Source organism: Silene latifolia, chromosome 10, assembly GCF_048544455.1.
Source record: "Silene latifolia isolate original U9 population chromosome 10, ASM4854445v1, whole genome shotgun sequence".
NCBI lineage: Eukaryota > Viridiplantae > Streptophyta > Magnoliopsida > Caryophyllales > Caryophyllaceae > Silene > Silene latifolia.
Window position 1 is genome coordinate 158,153,387 of NC_133535.1, and position 20,399 is coordinate 158,173,785.

Below are 20,399 nucleotides of genomic sequence, written 5' to 3' on the forward strand. Positions count from 1 at the left end.
TAGGAGGATGGAGATTATATATGTAACCCGTTTATTTTTACACGGGTTTTAACATTAGTTTTTTTTTTTTTTTTCACAAAATCTCATTCAAGACGCGATATCGTCACACAAAATACCCATGAGAGGTGAGTGGGGAAGCATATAGGGGGTGCCCCTCCTTGTTCCCTCTCCCTTTTTGTGAGAGGTCTTCAGCTTGTGGCGGGATTAGCCCGTCACAAGCAAGACGCTTTGTTTTTTTTTTTGGATATTATTTCGAGTACCTCTGATTTTTTTTGTTTTCTAGGGCCATATTCATCGCTTTTCACAAAAAAAAAAAAAAACTTTGATCGACAATAATTCTCTGTTACGAGTTTAAAAAGTGGTAATTTTTTTTTTTCAAACCAATTATCTCGTCAAAGGCTTGAATTTGAAAAAAAAATCACCGCTTTTTGAACTCGTAGCCGAAAGTTATGGTTGGTCGAAGCTTTTTTAACGAATAAACTTTGACCGACCATAATTCCCGATTACGAGTTGAGATGTCGGTGAATTCTTTTTCAAACTGAAGACCTCTTAACGGTCAATTTGAAAAAAAAAGTGTATCGTATCCTGAACTTGTAGTCAAGAGTTATTGACGGTCAAAGTTTTTTTTTTTTTTTGCAAGAAAAGATGGGTACATCCTAGAAAACGAAAAAGTTCAAGGATACACGAGAGAATATCCCTTTTTGTGTACTAATGAGGGGCAAAGCCTCAAGTTTAACTACAATCAAAAGGAAAAACTAAATGAGTGGGAATTGTGCTAGAGTGAACTCTATTAGCTAATAAATCAACGGCTCTATTAGCTTCTCTATAGGCGTGCTCCAATAAATTTCTTGAATCAGGTCCTTACAGCGTTTGACGATATATTTAACGAGGTCATTGATTGGATACATTAGTAACAAACAATATTTTAAAGTTACCTAGGTCCGACATTTTCCCAAATCTCTCGTTGGCCGCTACAGTATCTCGAACTGTGTCGGGTCAGGCCGCCCGTGGTGCTCAGGCCCGAATTGCCAACTCTACAATACCCCCAGTTAAAATGTCTAATTTTTAAACTTCAAATCTTTTTGTTTTCATAAATCATGCAATGGGTCTGGGCTGCACCTAAATAGAGAAGAAATAGCCCGCTTTATAAGACAAGAGAGTTCAACTTTAAAACCAATTAGCTATAAAGGGGGTAATCCCCTGCCTTATACGAAGTAATAGTTAGTATAAAGTAGTAATTCCTCCCATTTCTTTATCAATATGAGACACTGGCATGTGGCTTATATACATTTGATTCTTCACAAACACCACTTCCTTGTCATAGTCATTTCAGCTAACGAATGAAACGACAACATTGGCATGTCATTTGCTTACAGAAAGGCAATGTCTTTAGTTGAAACTAGCTTCATGGCTATAGCTTAGTTATAGCCCTTAAAGCTGGATATAGTGAGAGACCGTATCTCATAAATTTTTGTAACTTCTATAACAATGTGTGTATAAAACCATCTTATATACAACTTCTCATCAAGAAGTACATTATTCTAAACTAGAGTTGACATTTAATTAAAACGTGCGTTTGACCTTACATAATTATATCAACTCCTTAATCAAATCAAAGACAATCTTGAAAGATAGCATCTTAAGAGCTACAGTTGTTGGATCACATGGTCTTCACCTTCATGGCAGCAAACCTTTCCTATTAACAAGCAATTACAACATGAGCCAACCATGCACCATACTTACTGAATATTACGAGTACAGGCGTAAAATTCGTGATTTTACGATCATGTTTATGTAAAATCACCTTACACATGTACTTATAACTCAAAAATACGACCATAACCAGTACAAACACTGCCTAAACTCAAAATTAACTGCAACTACAAACGCAAGAGACATAGCGGAAAGCACCACCATAAACCAACATGCAACCACCGTCCTGCAGCAACACGCAACATGTAAATAATGTTCATGTAAAATCGCCTTACACAAGTACTTGTGTACTTTCCCACCATACGAGCATATAAAAAAAAAGACCATGACGGCATGACCACTATAATTCTACAAAACTACCTAAACTCAACTAACCGCAACTACAAACACAAGAAACATGGCGGAAGTCACCACGATAAACCAAGAACCACCATCCTGACACCTTAACTAGGCCAGCACAACAAAAGGCGACATATGAATAATGTTCGGAGTAATTTAACCAACGGCTTTGATATGGCCGAGCGTTCAAAATTAGTAGTAAACCCTAAACCTAATTAAATTAAGCCTCTAATCATCAGTTGAGTATGATTTAACAAAATGATACACAATTATGTGGCATACAGCTGCATTTACACAACATTCCAAACTAAATCATTGTGCAAATTGCATAATTCAAGCAAGGACACCACCCAAAACTTAAATAAAATGATCACATTTTTTCTCTATTCTTCTATTATAATGAATTTTCTAAAATGCGCCCTAAGGTGTAAAAAATTTGGTGACCATGCCTCGAGCATGGCATAGAGTTCGTGACGTCAGCCGCACCAAGAACTCAAACCCGCTTACCTATTCGAACAAACTTTAGATATACAAATGGCATGGGATGAAGTTAAACTAGGTGTTAGAGAATATTACGGTAGTATTATACCGTAATCATAATAATATTATTATGATATGAATAATTATACTGTAATCATAATAATATTATTATGATATGAATAATATCTTTTAGATGATTCTAAGTCTAGGTTTCAGATTACATCGGGTGTTATATAAAGTGTCTCTTATGTATATAAGACCCGATATAATCTGAAACCTAGACCTAAAATCATCTAAAAGATATTATTCATATTATAATAATATTATTATGATATGAATACTATCTTTTAGATGATTCTAGGTCTAGATTTCAGATTATATCGGGTGTTATATAAAGCGTCTGTTATGTATATAACACCCGATATAATCTGAAACCAGACCTAGAATCATCTAAAAGATATTATTCATATCATAATAATATTATTATGATTACGGTATAATACTACCGTAATATTAAAAAAAAAAAAAAAAAAAAAAAAAAAAAAAAAAAAAAAAAAAACATTTCCTTAAAAATAATGCAAAAGTCAAAGAGAAGACTCCTAATATTATGTATAAAAGCTCAGAAGAATACACCCAAAATCATATATTCAAGTTTAACAAAATGTCATCAACACAAAAACTATTCCTCCTCTTCATCACCATCTTTTCATCGTCTCTATTCATTTCGCCCTCAACCTCGACCACAACCGACACCAACTTCGTTAAAAAAGCTTGCGACACAACAACATACCCGTCCCTCTGTCGCAAGACTTGCATCCCTAAGGCCACGACAATCGCTGGCGACAACAGAAAACTAGCCAACACAGCGCTATACGCGACATTCACTGCAGCCAAATCAGCCAGCTTGGATATAAAAACACTTTCTCAAAGGAAGGACCTAAGCAAGTACGAGGCTAATGTCGTAAGTGACTGCATTGAGCACATGGGTGGCTCTATGTATTACATCAAGCAGTCCATGGATCAAATAAAAGATCTTAGATCATCTGACAATGGTGATGAGACGAGGTTTAAGATATCGAACATTCAGACATGGATGAGTGCTTGTATTACTAATGAGAATACGTGCATGGATGCGATTGAAGAGGGACATGTTAGTCCAAGTGTTAAGGATAAGCTCACGAAATATGTTTCAGGTGTTGTAAAACATACAAGTAATGCTCTGTCGCTTTGTAATCGTCTTCAGTCGTAGTTGTAATCATTAAACAGAAATTAAGGATTACGAGTACTGATTATCAAACCCGCGATAAAATTTGTTTTGTTTGTTTATTTTATGATGATCTTAATTTTTGTTTCCTCATTTCATTTGTTTTGTGAAATCGGTTTGGGTATATTTTGTTAATAAAAAAGGGTTTACCTACAAGCTAAGAAGGTGCACAATAACTTTGGAGAGACGGTCTCTCATTAAGTTATTGACAGACCACTTTTGTCGTACCCCTTTATACATTTTTTTTCGTACCCCTTTTATTTTATTATTGATTGTGATCTCTTTTATTGAGGAAGGTGCATGGAGATATTGGAATCTTTGAACAAAATTTCAAATATATTCAAATTTATATAATAGTAAATATCATTGAAGATTTATACGCGACATATGAAACAAAATTAACCTATCTTTGCATCTCAAAGAGTTACAGGAAGATGAGGACGGAAATAAATTAACCTTGCAGGTTTCCTGTTTTGACACACAATCTGACCCATACTTAGAAACCAACCGATAAAAGGGTGATATTACCAGTTAGACTGTAATACTGCTTCCAGAGCTTGCAAGCCTTCAGGACTTAAGGAGGATGTCAAACTCGGTTGATACCCAAAAAAGTAGGATTCACTTAGCTGTTCTTTATAAAGCATTCAATCGTATGATAAGTGGCTGCAAAATGAAAATCGCAAATGAGAATTCTATGAAAACCTGTGTCATGTCAGTGGCAAACAAATAGTCGAACTGCTTCCACGTCTAAAAGTAACAGAATTGGAGCGTGGAATTTGACGGAAGTACAACATTTACTAGCACAAAGTCGCCAATGTGGCGAGCAATCAAGCATATAAGAGAATGCACCAGCAGCATCAACATCCGAGGAGGATAATCAAGGAAACAGGCTATTTTATGAGATTGTTTCAACCAGTACATTTATCAGAATATCAGATAATCTTCAATTCTTCATAGTTTCAGAGAATTTGATTTCATTATCCTGGATTTTAACTATTTTTACCAAATCAATTTATAGAATTACTCCCTAGTCCCTCTCCCTCCGTTCTAATCATTTGCTTACCTTTGATTAATTACTACTCCCTCCGTTCCGGTCGATTATTGTCCTTTGGTTTTGGTACAAAGACCAAGGAAAGAGGAGGGGGTCAATTACTAAATGACTAGTGGACCAAATTGAGTATGAATACTCATCTAGGTCATTTTTAAAATAGAAAGGACAACAAATGACCGAGACACCCAAAAATGGAAAATGATAACAAATGACCGGGACAGGGTGAGTAATTGATTTGTCGCATTATTAGCAATATAGCATCTCAAAATTGGAAGTTCCTGAATAACTACTATCAGGACAAAACTGACAGGCCATATAAGCTAATTGCATGATCATAAAAAGCAGCAGCATTGCAGCAACAGCATAAGAAAGCCTCAAAACTGAAAGTGTACCCGTGTCGGATCCTCGTATCTGAGTCCGAGCATCATAGTGAAAGACAGTCAAATCTCATACAGAGAATATCATGAATCAAAACCCCTACTCACTTCGTTCCGAAAATTAACAGGTGGAGATACCATAAGTCCATAACACATTTCATAGAACTAAAAGGGCAATTTTCACACCATCAAATGATTTTGTTGGACTTATACAGGATCAAACCAGCACCTCTAATTATATTTCCCAGAAGATATAAACAGTATAGAGTATGATTTATGAAATCAAAAACTAAAATAATTGAGATACCTAGAAAAATCATGTCTAAATTTTGCAGATGGGTACTATACACTCTAATGATGGCATCATAAAAATTGCATGCATTCACTTAATAGGAAATTAAATTACTCATTCCGTCTCAATCATTTGTTTAACTTTTTCAATACCTGATTAATGAAACGTCTCAAGTCACCACAGTCAACAATCAACATATTAATTTGGTTGTCTGTGATTCTTTGTCTCGAAACTTCAACCACTGAGAGAGACACTGGAGTGTCCAAGTTAGAAGATATGATAAACGACAAATGATTTCACCAACAAGGCCTATTAGCTCAGTTGGTTAGAGCGTCGTGCTAATAACGCGAAGGTCGCAGGTTCGAGACCTGCATAGGCCATCTTTTTGCATTTATTTCTTTTCTTTTTTTTTGTCAGAGATTTTATTTATTTCTTCTCTTTGAGATACATTTTTGTTCAGATTTTAGGTGTTTCTCTGCATTAAATCACTTTCTTTTTTCATCAATACATTAGATGATTTTGGTAGTAAACTAGTTTAAAACACGGGTTATTTCCGTCTCCATCTCCGACATCAGTAATAAGGCTATATATCAGGCTAGAGCAAAAACTTTACTTTCTATTATTATTATATATCAACATATTTACAAGTTACAACTTCAAAAGCTTATGAAAATGTCAAGCTTGAGTTTTCAGACAAGAGCAAGATTAAGCAAAACTTATATGCTTTAAAACATGGTCTTGTATTATACACACAAGGAAGTCATACTGCTTGACGGCATTGGATTCCGCATTTTTAACCAAGCAATATGTAGTTCCTAGTTTCTACAATATCGACTAATGCAACGAGAAAACAGCATTAGCACCTACAAATATCAGGGGCACAGACATCAACAGGAGGCCTCTTGAACCAGCAAAATACTTATACGATATAGTCCTTCATGTTAAACCAACCTAGTGGATCATTCAATTGAGCGAAGTAATATAGACCGTCTCATACAAGACTGACTGCTTCAACTAGCCAAATAGGTACCCAGGTCTCAAGCACTTTGAGGCATTCTACATGTTCAACACCAACTCACGCCAATCTTGATAATAACGTCAATAATGTTGAGTTATTACCCACTCTTATATCCTTGAGTACCTAGGATAAAGCCAGTGTTACAGGAATTATCTTGTTTGTACGACAAGAAGCGAGTGATTGCAAAAATGTTGCTTAGTTGAATCAACCATAAAACTGATCACTGCATCGAGGTCTCAGGGTGATCTTTCGAGGTCTCAGGGTGATCTTTTGCTTGATCTTGTGCGTCTTCAATGTTCTTCTTCACAACCATATCGTAGTTGATGCATGCCAAATTAGATAGGTTCTGTTAGCATGATTCATGCATTTATTAGTCTTTCCAAATAAATATTGCAAACCATGAAATACGAAGTAAACCTAGACGGAACAACTGAACACGTAACATCATAGTAGTACCCTCGAATGTTAGTACAGCAAAACTCAGAAATCACAATCAGAGAAGCAGAGTCTAGTTGAGAAAGTTTCACCTTGAAAGAAAAATTGCTGAAAGAGTAGTTCATCAGCAGGGGGTTTCTACTATTTCCAAAGTCTGCCAAAATCCCGCATTCATCTCCCTAGAAACACGACACCAAAAATCAGTGGTAGGCAATCAAGATATAAAGGTACAACAACAACATTACCCCAGTGCCTCAATGGCTCCCGCAAATTGCGGGGTAAGGGGGGGTCGGATGTACGCATCCTTACCCTTGTGTTAGCAACACAAAGAGGCTGTTTCCGAATGACCCAAGATGAAAATTGCGTCGAGAACTGCATCGAAGGACCACTACTTCACAAAAGAAAGAAGCGCAACCACTTTAGTAGGCAATCAAGATATAATGGTAATTGCTCAAAATGCATAATTGTCACTTTCAACATCATAACCATGCAAACAATGAGTCTTATATGAAGCAATCTTACATGTTAGAAAAACCGCAAATATGTGTGCATTACTCATTTAAAAATATGGTTAAGGAGGTGGTCTCCCATGTTAAACCGTCTCATATAAGTTTTTGTGTCATTAAAAATGTTTCATGACATGCTGTCAGAATAATCTAGGTACATGTATGTCTCCCTTTGTCCCGTAGTTCATGTCTGCTTTTGGGTCGGTTATTTATGCAAGCACATAGCCGTGGGGTGGAGGTCCATATTCATTCTCCGCCACACAAAACATACCTAAAAATGAGTGTGGGACAGGCCAGAATGGAATACAAAAACTATAGGCTAGGACAGAGGGATTGTACTTACATCTTCATCAGCTGCATAAGAACCGCTACTAAATGTGTCACTTCCACTCTCAGACATATAATCGAAGTCACTAGACCCAACAACATGGTCTTCCTCGGGATTCCATACATAGCGGCTCATGAAGTAACTTGTATCTAATGCACCTTCAATTGCAGGCACAAACATGGCCTGCAATGTACATAACCGTTTCAGTATACATTATACAGGATCAACTGAATTTTATCTAGACTGGAGTTAGTTTTATAAAACCTTTTGTCTAGCAAGTGTATCCCAGTTGATATCCTTGAAGAAACAATGCTCTTTTACCTGTGAAACCGTTCCCAAGTTGCTTATCAATTTCACGCTGAAGAATAACTGCCAAGGATGATACTAAACAATACGGAGTAATAATTCAACAATTTTACCTCTCTAGGTCCAGTTGCTCCTAGCCGCTGAACAGGATTTTCCATCATTAATCTGAGCTAGTAAGAATGAAACCATTAAAACAAGGTATAGCTGTTTATAAGTTATAAGTTAGTCAGCTTCACTAAACAACAGTTTAATTAATGTTGTCTGCTGTTTTAGTCTTCCAGAACAAATGACACTGCTAACTTACGATGCAGATACAGTTTTAGAATGTCAACATTATAAGTCATACATGCAAGAGCACCAAACATAAGTGCCTGGAATAGCTAATCAGAGAAAGAACAAATCGACAAGCTCACTGACTTTCCGATAACTTACTTCCTGATTAAGTCATAAGCTTCATAACTCATTTCCTCAGGGACCTTAGGCCATGGGATATCATGATTCATAATGTTATCAAAAATTTGCTGCAACAAACAAAATGATAGATCAATAGTAACAGAGGAAAAACTCATGAACATTATTAGTGTTTCCTGAAGAGATGAGACCAATATCAAAGAGTTTTAATTTCCAAGGAGTTTCTGATGTGAAATGGATGATTCCACAACAGCTAGTGTAATCTATGTATTACGGACTAAGTAGTACTTATTAATCTATGCCAGGATATTTAAATTTGTCCTGCAAATTTTGATTTACCTGAGGATTCTCCGCATTGAATGGTGGAATTCCTACAAGAAGCTCAAAAAGAATAACACCTACAGACCACCAATCAGCAGATGCACCTGGATAACATTAAAGACCAGCCCACAAAACAATAACTAAATGAGGATATGATAAACTACCAAACTTATAAAAATAAATGCAAAAACATTTTTCAAACCATGTCCCATTCCAAGAAGTATCTCTGGAGCTAAATAATCAGGAGTTCCTACAACAGCATGTTTCTGGCGTTGCTCTCGCCTTGGTGGTTGATCCAGCATAGAATCAGGATTCTCGTCACCCAAAAAACCGGAGCTGCCAACTGACGGACCAGATAAGTCATTAGTGCTGTTAATGAGACCAACCTTTGAGAGCCCAAAATCTGTCAACTGTAATAACAAGCATTAGAGATTTGTGAGACAATCACTCTACCAAACAAAGACAGTAAATAGTAATTACAGATAGCAACAAAGGATGGCACAATGCAAAAATTATACTCCCTCAATTCAACATTTATTGTCACCATTTGACTTTGGTAGTCAAACAAATGTCGACTTTGACCAATACTACATATTGAAAGATTGCTACCACCTTTTCTGTATGATACTCGTAATATGGAAATAGTTGTTTTGATATATCAAACAGGAAATTTGACATTGTATCTCAACATACATTTAGAGAAATTAATGGTCAAATTGCCATTGGCTGACCATCAAGATTGAACGAGGACAACAAACTTGGAATTGAGGCCCTAAGCAGGAAGAAAGTCCCCAACATATGAATCATTTCACTGGCATTGACTATCGAGTGAATCATAAAAAGGGCAATATACGTAAAGACCAACGCAATTAGAAACTAATATTAAGGTTTTCAAAATACAAAATCTCTTTTCTACAGAGATTTACAGTAACAGTTCCTAGCACAAAAACATAACATTTGCACAAATAAGTTTAATGGCTGATATAAAATAAGATCTGTACTTTCAAGACAGATATTGACCTTGATATGACCATCGGGGCCAATCAACAGGTTGTCGGGCTTAAGATCTCTGTGAATGACATTTAGCGTATGCAAATATTCCAACGCAAGAACCTGAAAGTAAGAACCAACAACAGATGGGAGTACAAATTAGGAGTATGATGATCTCTAGTGAAATGGAGAATATGTAAAAGTCCAGCTTCTGTAGAAATTAAGGCAATCAAAGTAATTTGTGGATACTTACAATTTCGGCTATATAAATGCGAGCCATATCTTCCTCCAAGCATCCAAGATTCCTCAACAAAGAATAAAGGTCACCTCCATTCAAATACTCCATTACCAAGTAAAGATTTTCTTTGCATGTGAAAGAGTAATAGAACCTGACCTGCTCATCATCACATTATAAAAACAAATTTAGAGAGGTTTTTACAAACAATTTTTTTATCAGTAAAAACTGCTGGGTTTTGCGCACCACAAAAGGATTCCGCATGGTGATTAGAATGTCACGCTCTGCCAATATACTTTCTACTGCATTCTTACGGATCATATCAGCCTTCTTTAAAACCTGTCAAAATGATCAGGAAACTTAAGTACCTCAACGGGTTTCACAGGAAATATAAATTGAGTCACGATGTACAACAATCTGATCGAGCAGAATGATTATTCAAACTACAGAAAATAAAATGTCACAAGAAGGTAAAGTAAAAATTCAGTTCTCACTTTAATCGCAAACAAGTCGCCAGTTGCTCTTTTTTTAGCAAGAAAAACTCGTCCATATGCTCCTCTGCTGATTGGTTTGATTATTTCAAAATCTTCTATAGATGTCCGTGCGTGGGTACTTGGATTGATTGGACTTGCGCGTAAGCTTCGTACAGGATCCTCTTCAACTGAACTATCTTCATCAGCCAGTGCTTGACCGCCTTTTTCATCATCTATTTGACCACATAGTTGAATATATTTCTCCCTATTCATCCATGCACACAAAGAGGAACATCACAAAATAAAATAAAAAATAAAAAAACTAGTAAATTAATGTAATTTATATCACTAAAGTCAAAATGTGTCCTTTTCTCCCAGAAATGGAGTGTGTTGATAATATTGAACTTACTGGAGAAGTTTCTCTATGCGTCTTCCAAATGTCTCAACAACAAGAGCATCAACCTTTCTATCCTGAATGGAATATTTAAGATCCTCAAGACGGGTAATCATAAACTGCAGTGCACTGTAATCATTGTCGTTCACGCTAGCGATTGAACGCGCAATATCCACTAGCTTCTTAATCTGCAATTTCATCATTGCTCCATAATTTAATCAATGTTCAGAAGGGAAAAAAAAACGCTAAAAGCGCAGGAATTGTTCAGCGGAACAAGAAGAATTGCTACCTGTTGATTGTTCTCGTGTTCTGATATAATTTTTCTTTTGTGCAACAGCAATTCAATCTGGTTTGTACGTGGTGTTAATGGTGATCTTGGTGTCAAGCTTCCATTTGATGATGTCTTCTTATTAAAATCCGGAGAGCAATGTGCGTCACACGAAACCTCTGGTAAGCAGCTTAGATCATCAATGGCAAAACAAGTATCAGCTTCAGGAATACAATCAATCATGTCATCAGATAATATCTGGACCAGTCCGTTTCTCCTTGTTATAAACCCATCTAACTCCTCTAGCGCACTAGGGTTGTTGATCTCAACGCTTCCCCTTGCAGTGCTTGTGCTTTTTGGCGTAAAAGATTCCAGAATTTTCTCTAGAGTTTCTGCAACTCTCTCCAGTCGTTCATTGACCGTTAAGCCTTTTAGGTCGCATCTATCAGCAATCGTACAAATTCTTGAGTGCTCCTCGACAAACACTGTCGGTATTTCAACCTCACATATACGGCAAATTATCAAACTCTCATAAGTATGCTGTTGATCCCCCCATACACCCCAAGAAACTCTTCGTACTGTAGGTTGTTCTGTGTTTTCAGTATGAGATCTAGGGCTCTCAGCTTGGTCATCCTTTTGTTCAAAAGCACCAGACTGATCCTTTGATGGAGTATCGACAGCATCAGGATCTCTCTTACTTCTTCCGACAGCTGCAGGGAACTTTTTCCAAGACGACATCCTATAGCTGCTACCTGCGGAGTCTTGACTTCTTGCTGTACCAACCTCCACGCATGTGGAGTCTTTTGTGAACTTCTCATCCCCATCCTTCCTCTCAAACGAAACTGAAATTTCTTCACTGTCTACTCCGAGAAGTTTCTCAGGGTATACACCAAGATCACTCAGTTTATGTAAGCTCAGAATGTGCTCTTCTTCAAAACCACTCTCCTTCTGAAATTGCACAAGTCGAGTGCAGCGAGTCAAAATAAACAAAAGACGGGTATAAGCTCGCTTGAGTGTACCCATTGGTAACTCTTGTCGCCGGTCATCCAAATCCTGAACTATGGTTTCACACTTGTACCAAAACTCGTCAGTTGTCATTGTCGCACACTGACGAGCAATAAGCAGCATGTCCTCCAATCCCTCTCTCCAATCAGGATTTGAATCTTTACTTTTGTCAAGAATGCCAACTAAATCTCCGGCAAATACACCCAAGTCAGAATTGACTTCGTCCTTCAGCTTGTCAAATTTTGCCCTGATCATCACCATAATCTCCTCCATATGCCCAAATGCTCGAGATTTCCAAAAGGGATATGGCCGCACACCTTTTGAGTTAAGCTCATGTGAAAAGCTTTTAACGTCAGGTGTTTTCTTTTTACGACCACTTGTAACACGTAGAATGGCCTGGAATCGAGGTGACTGCATGATGAGTGCTGCATTCCCCTATAAAAAGCATAAAAAGGATGAAACAACATCAACTACATTGACGGAAAAATAAAGATAATTGTCACTCAACCAAAGAAACAATACAATACTGTGAGAAAGCATGTAATACCTCAAACTCGATATTATTTAACGCTAACGGATGTTTAAATGACTTTGATTGACTCCAAGTGGCTTTCTTCTCTGAAAAGAAATACAATTTCTCATATTAAGTGCAAAAACCATGTCAAATAATACCAAATCCTTAATCTAATCATCACCCCTCATCCTTCAACATTGCATCTCTAATCACAAAAATATGAATTTCAGACATTCTACCTCCTCTAGTCCTCAACTAGCAAGCTCACATTCAAATATTGTGCCTAATTCACTTAAAATTTACATAAATCATACATATAATTGATCACAACAATCGAGATCAACGCATGCACTGCTAAAAATTCCACATTTCAATATGAATAACCTAATTCATGATAATATTGTACCTAATTCACTCAACCTATACATAAACCATACATATTATCATCACAACAATCGAGATTAAAGCGCGCACACAAATTCCACATTCCAATATGGATAACCTAACTGATGCTAATATTGTACCTAATTCACTTAACCTATACATAAAATTGACCAAAACAATCGAAATTAAACCGCTTTCACTGATTCCACATTTCAATATGAATAACCAGCATCTATAACAAATCAGCAAAAAAACATCATCATCATCATACAGCCTGCTAATACTATTACATAATCAATTAATCGAACATGATCTGTCTCGGTCAATTGTTTACCTTTTAATTCTCTCCAGACGATACTTTTAAATAAAAAGGTAAACAAATGATCAAATCAATCAAACAAACAAACCTAACAATTGTTACAAATCAATCAATTAATCGAACATGATCATATACTCCCTCCGTCTCCGTCAATTCACAGCCGTGTTTTAATAAAAGGTAAATAAATGATTATCGATGCGAAATAAATTAAATTAAACAAACCTAACAATTCAGCAGAAGAAAGAGGATTATCAGGAACAATAAACTTCTTCCTAGTATTATTAACAACAACCGCAACATTATTAACACAATTCGCCTCATTCTCTCTCCTCTCTCCACCGCTACCACCGCCGAAACCAACCGCCGACTCACCGTCATACGGCGGCGACGCCGACAACGACGGCATCTGCAAATTCGTCGGAACCGATCGCGTTCGTATATTATTCAACCCTAACATCGACGCCGCTATCGGCGAAGCCTCATCCTCATCTTTCTCCTCATCAACAACAACATCATCATCAACATCGTTGAATTTCGCACGAACTTGAGGAATTTTCTTCGGTTTCGTCATCGAACCTGTCATTAAAGAGGTTGAATTAATCAATGGCGGAAAATTCGAGATTAATTAATTAATATTGAATTTGCGTCATTTTTTTTGCGAATTTTGAAGATCTAGAGAATTCGATTCGATGATGATGATGATGATAATCGTTGAATTTTGTTGGAAAAGTTGTTAAGGAGGAAAGAGTAGACTGTTGTAGGTTGAGAAAAGAGGAGAAATTTTCGCGGGAAATGGAGAAATACATGGATACACGTACGTTTTTAGTTTGGACGTGCTTTCCCCATTAGATTATGCAACTACTTTAATTTACTAGTTTTATACCCGTGTAAAAAAATGCACAAAAATATACGGGTCATAATAGCACGCGCTATCATTAAATACATTAACATATAATTGAGCGTGATTAAGTGTTCAATACCGTGACAATATAAATAGTCCATATTTGGAGATTCGAATATTTGATAAATATTAGAGTTGAATATCAGATAATATATAATTGTATTTTATTAGAATTATATTAATGATATTTGACATGACCTCTTGGATGTATGTAAATTGCAAGATTTTATGTAATTATCACATTTTAATTTATGTTTTAACATAAGTAATTAAAATAGAAATAAGATATATGAATATGAATTAGGTTGAGGAGAGGGTAATTAAATAGAATAGGAAACATAGGAGGACCCCCATGTAGAAACTCAACAGCCAGTTAGAAGCCAAGAAGAAACTTGGCTTTTATACTATGTAGATGTCTTTCTCTATATCTTTTTAAATGTCGGTTTTTCGATGCGATATAAAGTTATTAGCGAGTTAGAGTTGAGAGTTGGGTAACTTGTTTGAGTAATATGGTGGACAATTGGACGTATAGGTTGGGTTGAGCTCTTGTCGACCTCGGAGGCTAGGTCGGATTGGCTTTAGTTGGCTTTGAATCGGCCCGTGTGAAGGATTTCGGTGGGTTGGGTTGACGGGTTTGAGATTTGATAGGTTTTGGTTGGGTCGTATTGGGCATATAGGTTGTCACGAGCTGATTGACTCGAGCTAGGTTGGGCTTGAGCTATTACCGTACCGACTTTAAATTGGCTAATGAGGGGGGCAAGGTCGGGTTGGCTTTGGTTGGCCTTAAATTGGCTCATGTGAAGGATTTGGGTGGGTTGGGTTGCCGGTTGAGTTTGTTAGGTTTTGGTCGAGGCGTCTCGCTGGCAAGTCAGACCCAACCCGAGTGACCTGACCTGAACCCGAGCAAACCCGGCCCGATCCGAACCCGAAACCGACCCGACCCGATGACGACCCGTAACCCGACACGACCCGATTATCAGTGACCCGAACCCGACCCAGACCCAACCCGATATTGACCCAACCCAATACTGACCCGATTAAATTGATGACCCGATAATTATTAAGCTTAATTTTGATCAAAATGAAAGTGATTTTATGTTTAGATTGATATGTTTGACTTAGTAATGAATTAATTAAACCAAATAATAGGTTAAAAAATAAATTTAATGGTAAAAAATTATAGTAATGCGATTAAGTTATCGGACTCAATAATGACCCGACCCAAAACCCGTCACGACCCGATACATCACTCAACCCGAAATGACCCGACTCGAACCCGACCAACTCGACCCGAAAGAGTGTGCTGACCCGATATGACCCGTCCCGACATGACCCGACCCAACTGACCCAATTGCCACCTCTAACTAAGAGGAGAGAATAGCCCTGAATAGGTATGTGTGTGGAGGAGCAGGCTAAGGCAGCGGGCCAAGCACGTGGCAGACCTTAGAATGACGGCCCCACAAAAATGGTCGGCTCTAAATGGATGTCGAGGTCTCTAAACATAAAGGTTATAAGGATGAGTCGTTTAGTATCACATTTATTTTAGAAGTTTTTGTGGATTTTACTAGTTATATGGATAAAATGAGTTATTTTGAAATGTATTATCAGACAGATTAGACAATTTAATTAGTTTATGGTAAAAATAAACATTACAAGTTTGATTACTATATGTGACCGATTAGTAATTGGGTCGAGCTTGGATTACATTTGAAAAATAAATTCTCCGTCATTTACTTAGTCTGCACGACCACAGCCGTATAGCCATATGACACAAACAAAATTAAAGGTTGGTACGACCTACTCTTTAATATGTTTGTCTAGTATATATCCAAAGCTTTAATTTTTTTTAAATTGATAGACAAACAATTAATTTAAAAAATGCAAAATGTCATTAAAAAAGAGATACAAATCACATCAATTTAAAATATACTCCATATAAAATAAATGCAGGCCACTAATAGGTAGTTTGAAATAATAGCACATCTTTTTCTTATAAATTTATTATGCATTTTGGTACTTATCCCCGTGACAATTGTATAATGCTTTATTGTTAAACAAAGCGTTTTTTTGTGACAATATATCCGTCATTCAAAACCTCTCCCAATAAAGCGAAGTGGGTTGGCAGTGAGAGGAAAATGGAACATCCACGATATCATTACACTGATCTTGTGAGAGACTATCCCGTCTTCAACTTATGACGGATAGTACCCATCTTCAATGAGATTTTCTGATTGTTAAATTATCCAAATAATTGAGGAAATTAAATATTTGTTTGATTCGGACAAATGAAGAAAATGTGATGTGACATTAACTTTTGTTTGGTATAGTGTCATGTGACCACCTCAAGAGTAAATGTTATTTGACATAAGCTTGAGATAAAGACAAGGTAAAGCTTACATAATCTAAACTTCTTTCCAATTTCTAAAATGAAAAAATATGTAACTTACACTGTTAACTCTTACATTGAGAGTGAAAAAAAAATCCTCTAAAATTCATTATTCCAAAAAAAATATATAAAAAAAATATATATACATTTTGATGGGGCATATTCTGCACCGCTGACCAAAGTCAACACACTGAGCAAGGTCAAAGATATCCACAAAGAAACAACGACTTAGACTGTCTTCAGGCCGTGCATCCCATCGGCCAGTTTGCTAGCGACGTCTCGGCCGACAACTGCCAAATGGGACACATACCCGCGTACTCATATCCAAGACCCTCTGCCCGCCATAGGTTCATCTACGAGGGTAGAAATCTGGTCTTTCCACCTGATAAGCCACTTGGCCACTTGGCCACTACGTGACAAAAGGTGAAAGCGCATAAATACTCCTCAACCTTCTTTGAGGAAAGGATATCATCTCACAACTAAACCTAAATACACTATTCATCCAGTAACATCTCTCTTATCTCTCTACAATACATTCCTAGCAATTAGCATACAACTTATACCTCTAAGTTCACCGACTTGGCGTCGGAGTGGGTACGCTGGCACAAAGCCAAGCCCTCGCCTCGTTCATTGTTGCAGGGGAGGCCGAGGGAGACGATAGAAGCACGAAGGGTCTAACCCAAGACATTATTCTACAAGCCACGGGTGGTAACGATACTTGCTCCTAATTATACCCGAACAATTGGCGCCGTCGTGGGGGGAAAGACACTAGAAGCTAGTCACATTCATTCCCAAACAAAAAAACACAAAACAAAAACCCACCCAAAAAGCTAAGAAAATGTCGAAACAACAAGATGCGTCAGAATCGAAAGCGAAACCGCATTTTACCAAGATGATACTTTCCACAATTCTCGAGTCGTACGACCCTCCACCTGGCGGTGTAATCCAACCGGAGTTCGGGATGCCATCAATACCCGACACGCCGCCCAGCCAACCAGGTCACCATCATGGGACATGTGGTTGACGTGGCAAGGCTGAAGATGCTCCTAGACCTAATTAGTAATACGCCCGCTCACACTGTCACGTCGACAAGAGCGGCGGAAACTGTCCGGGAGACCAGGGCCCAAAATATGACTCCGAGAAATTTGAACGGAGCACTAGGAGAAGCCGGCCCAATCAAGACGCCAGGGGAGCCCAAAGTGGGCGTGGTAGACCTAAGTCCTTCCCGCACTCGGGGAGGACAAAGCGTCCGCCACACGAACGAGGCTCACCCCGAAGAAGCTGAGGAGTCCGACTCGGCGAGTTGGAGAAGAAGCCCGAGTCGAAGAAGGAGCCCCTCCCGTCACGGAGGAAGGAGCCAGGTTAGGGACGCAAGAAGCCGATCGCCGCGTGTCGTTCGACACATGGTTAGGCGACCCCTCAACGCCTACGTCTTAGAAGTCCCGGTCTTGGGAACAAGCTCAAGCTACCACCTGCACGTCGTACAAGGGAGATGGTGATCCGATCGACCACGCCGAGACTTTCGAGTCTTACATGTCGGTATGGGAGCAGCGGCCGATGAGGTCTCAGTGCCGAATTTTCCCAACAACTTTGCATGGGATGGCTCGGAGCCGGTACAAAGGACTTCCCGACGGCTCGGTGTATTATTACGCCGACCAAGGGCGCTTTCCTAGCCCAATACTCCCGCAACAAGAGAAGGGCCGTAGAGACATCGACCTCCCGACTATCGAGACGGGGGGGCGAGTCTCTCCGGAGCTATGTGAAGAGGTTCGATGGAAAAGTCCAGCAGATTCGAGAAATTAATCCCGAGTGGCGCCTTCGCATCGATGAAGGGCCTCCCACGGGGAGCCTTAAAGAACGAGCTCATCAAGAGCGGAGGCCTAGGCCTGGACGCCGCCGCGAGTCAGTTGGCCGACCAGGCCATCAAGGTGGAAGACTACCACAAAACCTGGAAGATCCCCGCGAAGCCGAGCACTCCGAAAAGAAGAGTCACGGCGGGACGGCCAGGACGAAGGACGCCGCGACAACAACGGCTCGCGGTCCGAAGGAAGACGCCGCGAGAATAACGAGATCACGGTCGGACGATCCGACCGGAATAAGACTCGGCGGGCGCCGGGTGGAATTCGAGAACGTACCACCGGAGGCGGTATAGTGAAAAAACCCCTCTCATCGCATCGCCGCCGAAGTCTTCGCCCGAGCAAAACGAGGGCCGAAAGTGGGAGAGACCCCCCAAGCCAAAAAGTGACGGTGACACGAGCCAGTACTGTGAGTACCACGGCCACACCGGCCATTTAACCAACGACTGCCGCCATCTGAAGAATGCCATAGAGGAGCTGATCCGGAAGGGAAGCCTCGGCAAGTACGTTGCAAAAGGCCAAAAGACTGACGCCGGCGGTTCAGATAGGAAGTCCGTCTTCGAGCGAATTGGCGTGATTCATGTTGTCATCGGGGGCAACGAAAACGGAGGGTCCGCTCATGGGCACAAGCGGCACCTAAACGAGCTATACCAGGCCATCAACTTTGTGCCCAACTCAAGGATCCCCTCTGCAAGCATCCCCGATATGACTATCGGAAGAAAGGACTACGAAGGGGTCATCGCCCCTCACAGCGACCCGCTTGTAGTCAATTTGGACATATCCAACCACCTGGTCAAGAGGTGCCTGATTGACACAGGTGCTTACACGAATATCATGTTTAGGGAGTGCTTTCTCGGCCTTGGCCTGAAGATCAAGGACTTAAGCCCCTGCACCAACCCCTATACACTTCGGGGGCCGGCTGGTGCTGGTGCCGGGATCAATTAGACTCCCGGTGACGTTCGGCGAAAAGAACGCGGCTAAAAACATCCTAGCTGAGTTCATCGTCATTGACGGCTCGTCTGCCTACAACGTTCTCATAGGCCGAGTCACCCTGAGCGAGGCTGACGCAGTAATGTCCATCCGGGCCCTAACGCTGATGTACGTCTCGGACCGGGGGGAAGCGCATAAGCTCGTCTCCAAAGACGAGAAGGATGAGGTGGTCAACGTCCAGATAGCCGCCCGAGGTTGCAACATGCAATCCCTCAAAGAGGCGAAGAAGTCCGAAAAAGGAAAAAGCCCGTCCTTACAACGGGGGGGACCTCATGGATACGACTAGTGGGTGATTGGGGGATGTGCTGTGATGAGCCGTTAGGGCATTGGTAATCTCGTAAAATTTATGTAGGCATGCGGAGGTGTCCGAAATAGTCATGGGACACCCCGACGCATGTTTTTCTTTTTACCTAGTAAAACCATCCAAGCCTTTCATCAAAGCGAGAATTTTGCCATCGCTTATCTCACAAGAAATGACGCCGCTCACACTCATACCGACAAGAGCGGCAGTCTCCATCAAGAAACTAGCGCCGTCGCAGTCACCCCAGTAGTAGACGCCACGGCGAGTCACCCCAAGAGGTTTGATGCCGTCGCAGTCACTCCAAGTGGTAGACGCCACGTAACACGCTATCGAGAAACAGACGCCGCTCACACTTTGTCATACCGACAAGAGCGGCGGTCTCCATCAAGAAACTAGCGCCGTCGCAGTCACCCCAAGTTGTAGACGCCACGGCAGCCACCCCAAGAGGTTTGATGCCGTCGCAGTCACTCCAAGTGGTAGACGCCACGTAACACGCTATCGAGAAATGTACGCTCACACACCGTCATACCGACAAGAGCGGC

At 39.7% G+C, this 20,399-nt stretch overlaps 1 protein-coding gene and 1 non-coding gene across 2 annotated transcripts; one reads left to right on the forward strand and one right to left on the reverse strand.

Annotated features, from left to right (window-relative positions):
* The first annotated feature begins 5,822 nt into the window (after nt 1-5,822).
* On the forward strand, nt 5,823-5,896 carry TRNAI-AAU (transfer RNA isoleucine (anticodon AAU)). The gene has a single exon. It is a non-coding gene; the product is annotated as a tRNA-Ile (tRNA).
* Nucleotides 5,897-6,112: 216 nt separating this feature from the next.
* LOC141606607 (putative serine/threonine protein kinase IRE) lies at nt 6,113-14,261 on the reverse strand. Its single transcript, XM_074425805.1, has 16 exons — nt 13,646-14,261; nt 12,754-12,824; nt 11,223-12,641; nt 10,949-11,121; nt 10,561-10,804; nt 10,313-10,405; nt 10,085-10,225; nt 9,862-9,954; nt 9,044-9,251; nt 8,860-8,945; nt 8,542-8,630; nt 8,223-8,274; nt 8,068-8,124; nt 7,819-7,986; nt 7,062-7,148; nt 6,113-6,880 (listed from the first exon to the last, which is right to left on the reverse strand). Exons 1-16 carry the CDS (start codon nt 14,004-14,006, stop codon nt 6,755-6,757), a joined length of 3,468 nt encoding a protein of 1,155 aa, XP_074281906.1. The 5' UTR covers nt 14,007-14,261; the 3' UTR covers nt 6,113-6,754.
* Nucleotides 14,262-20,399: the final 6,138 nt, after the last annotated feature.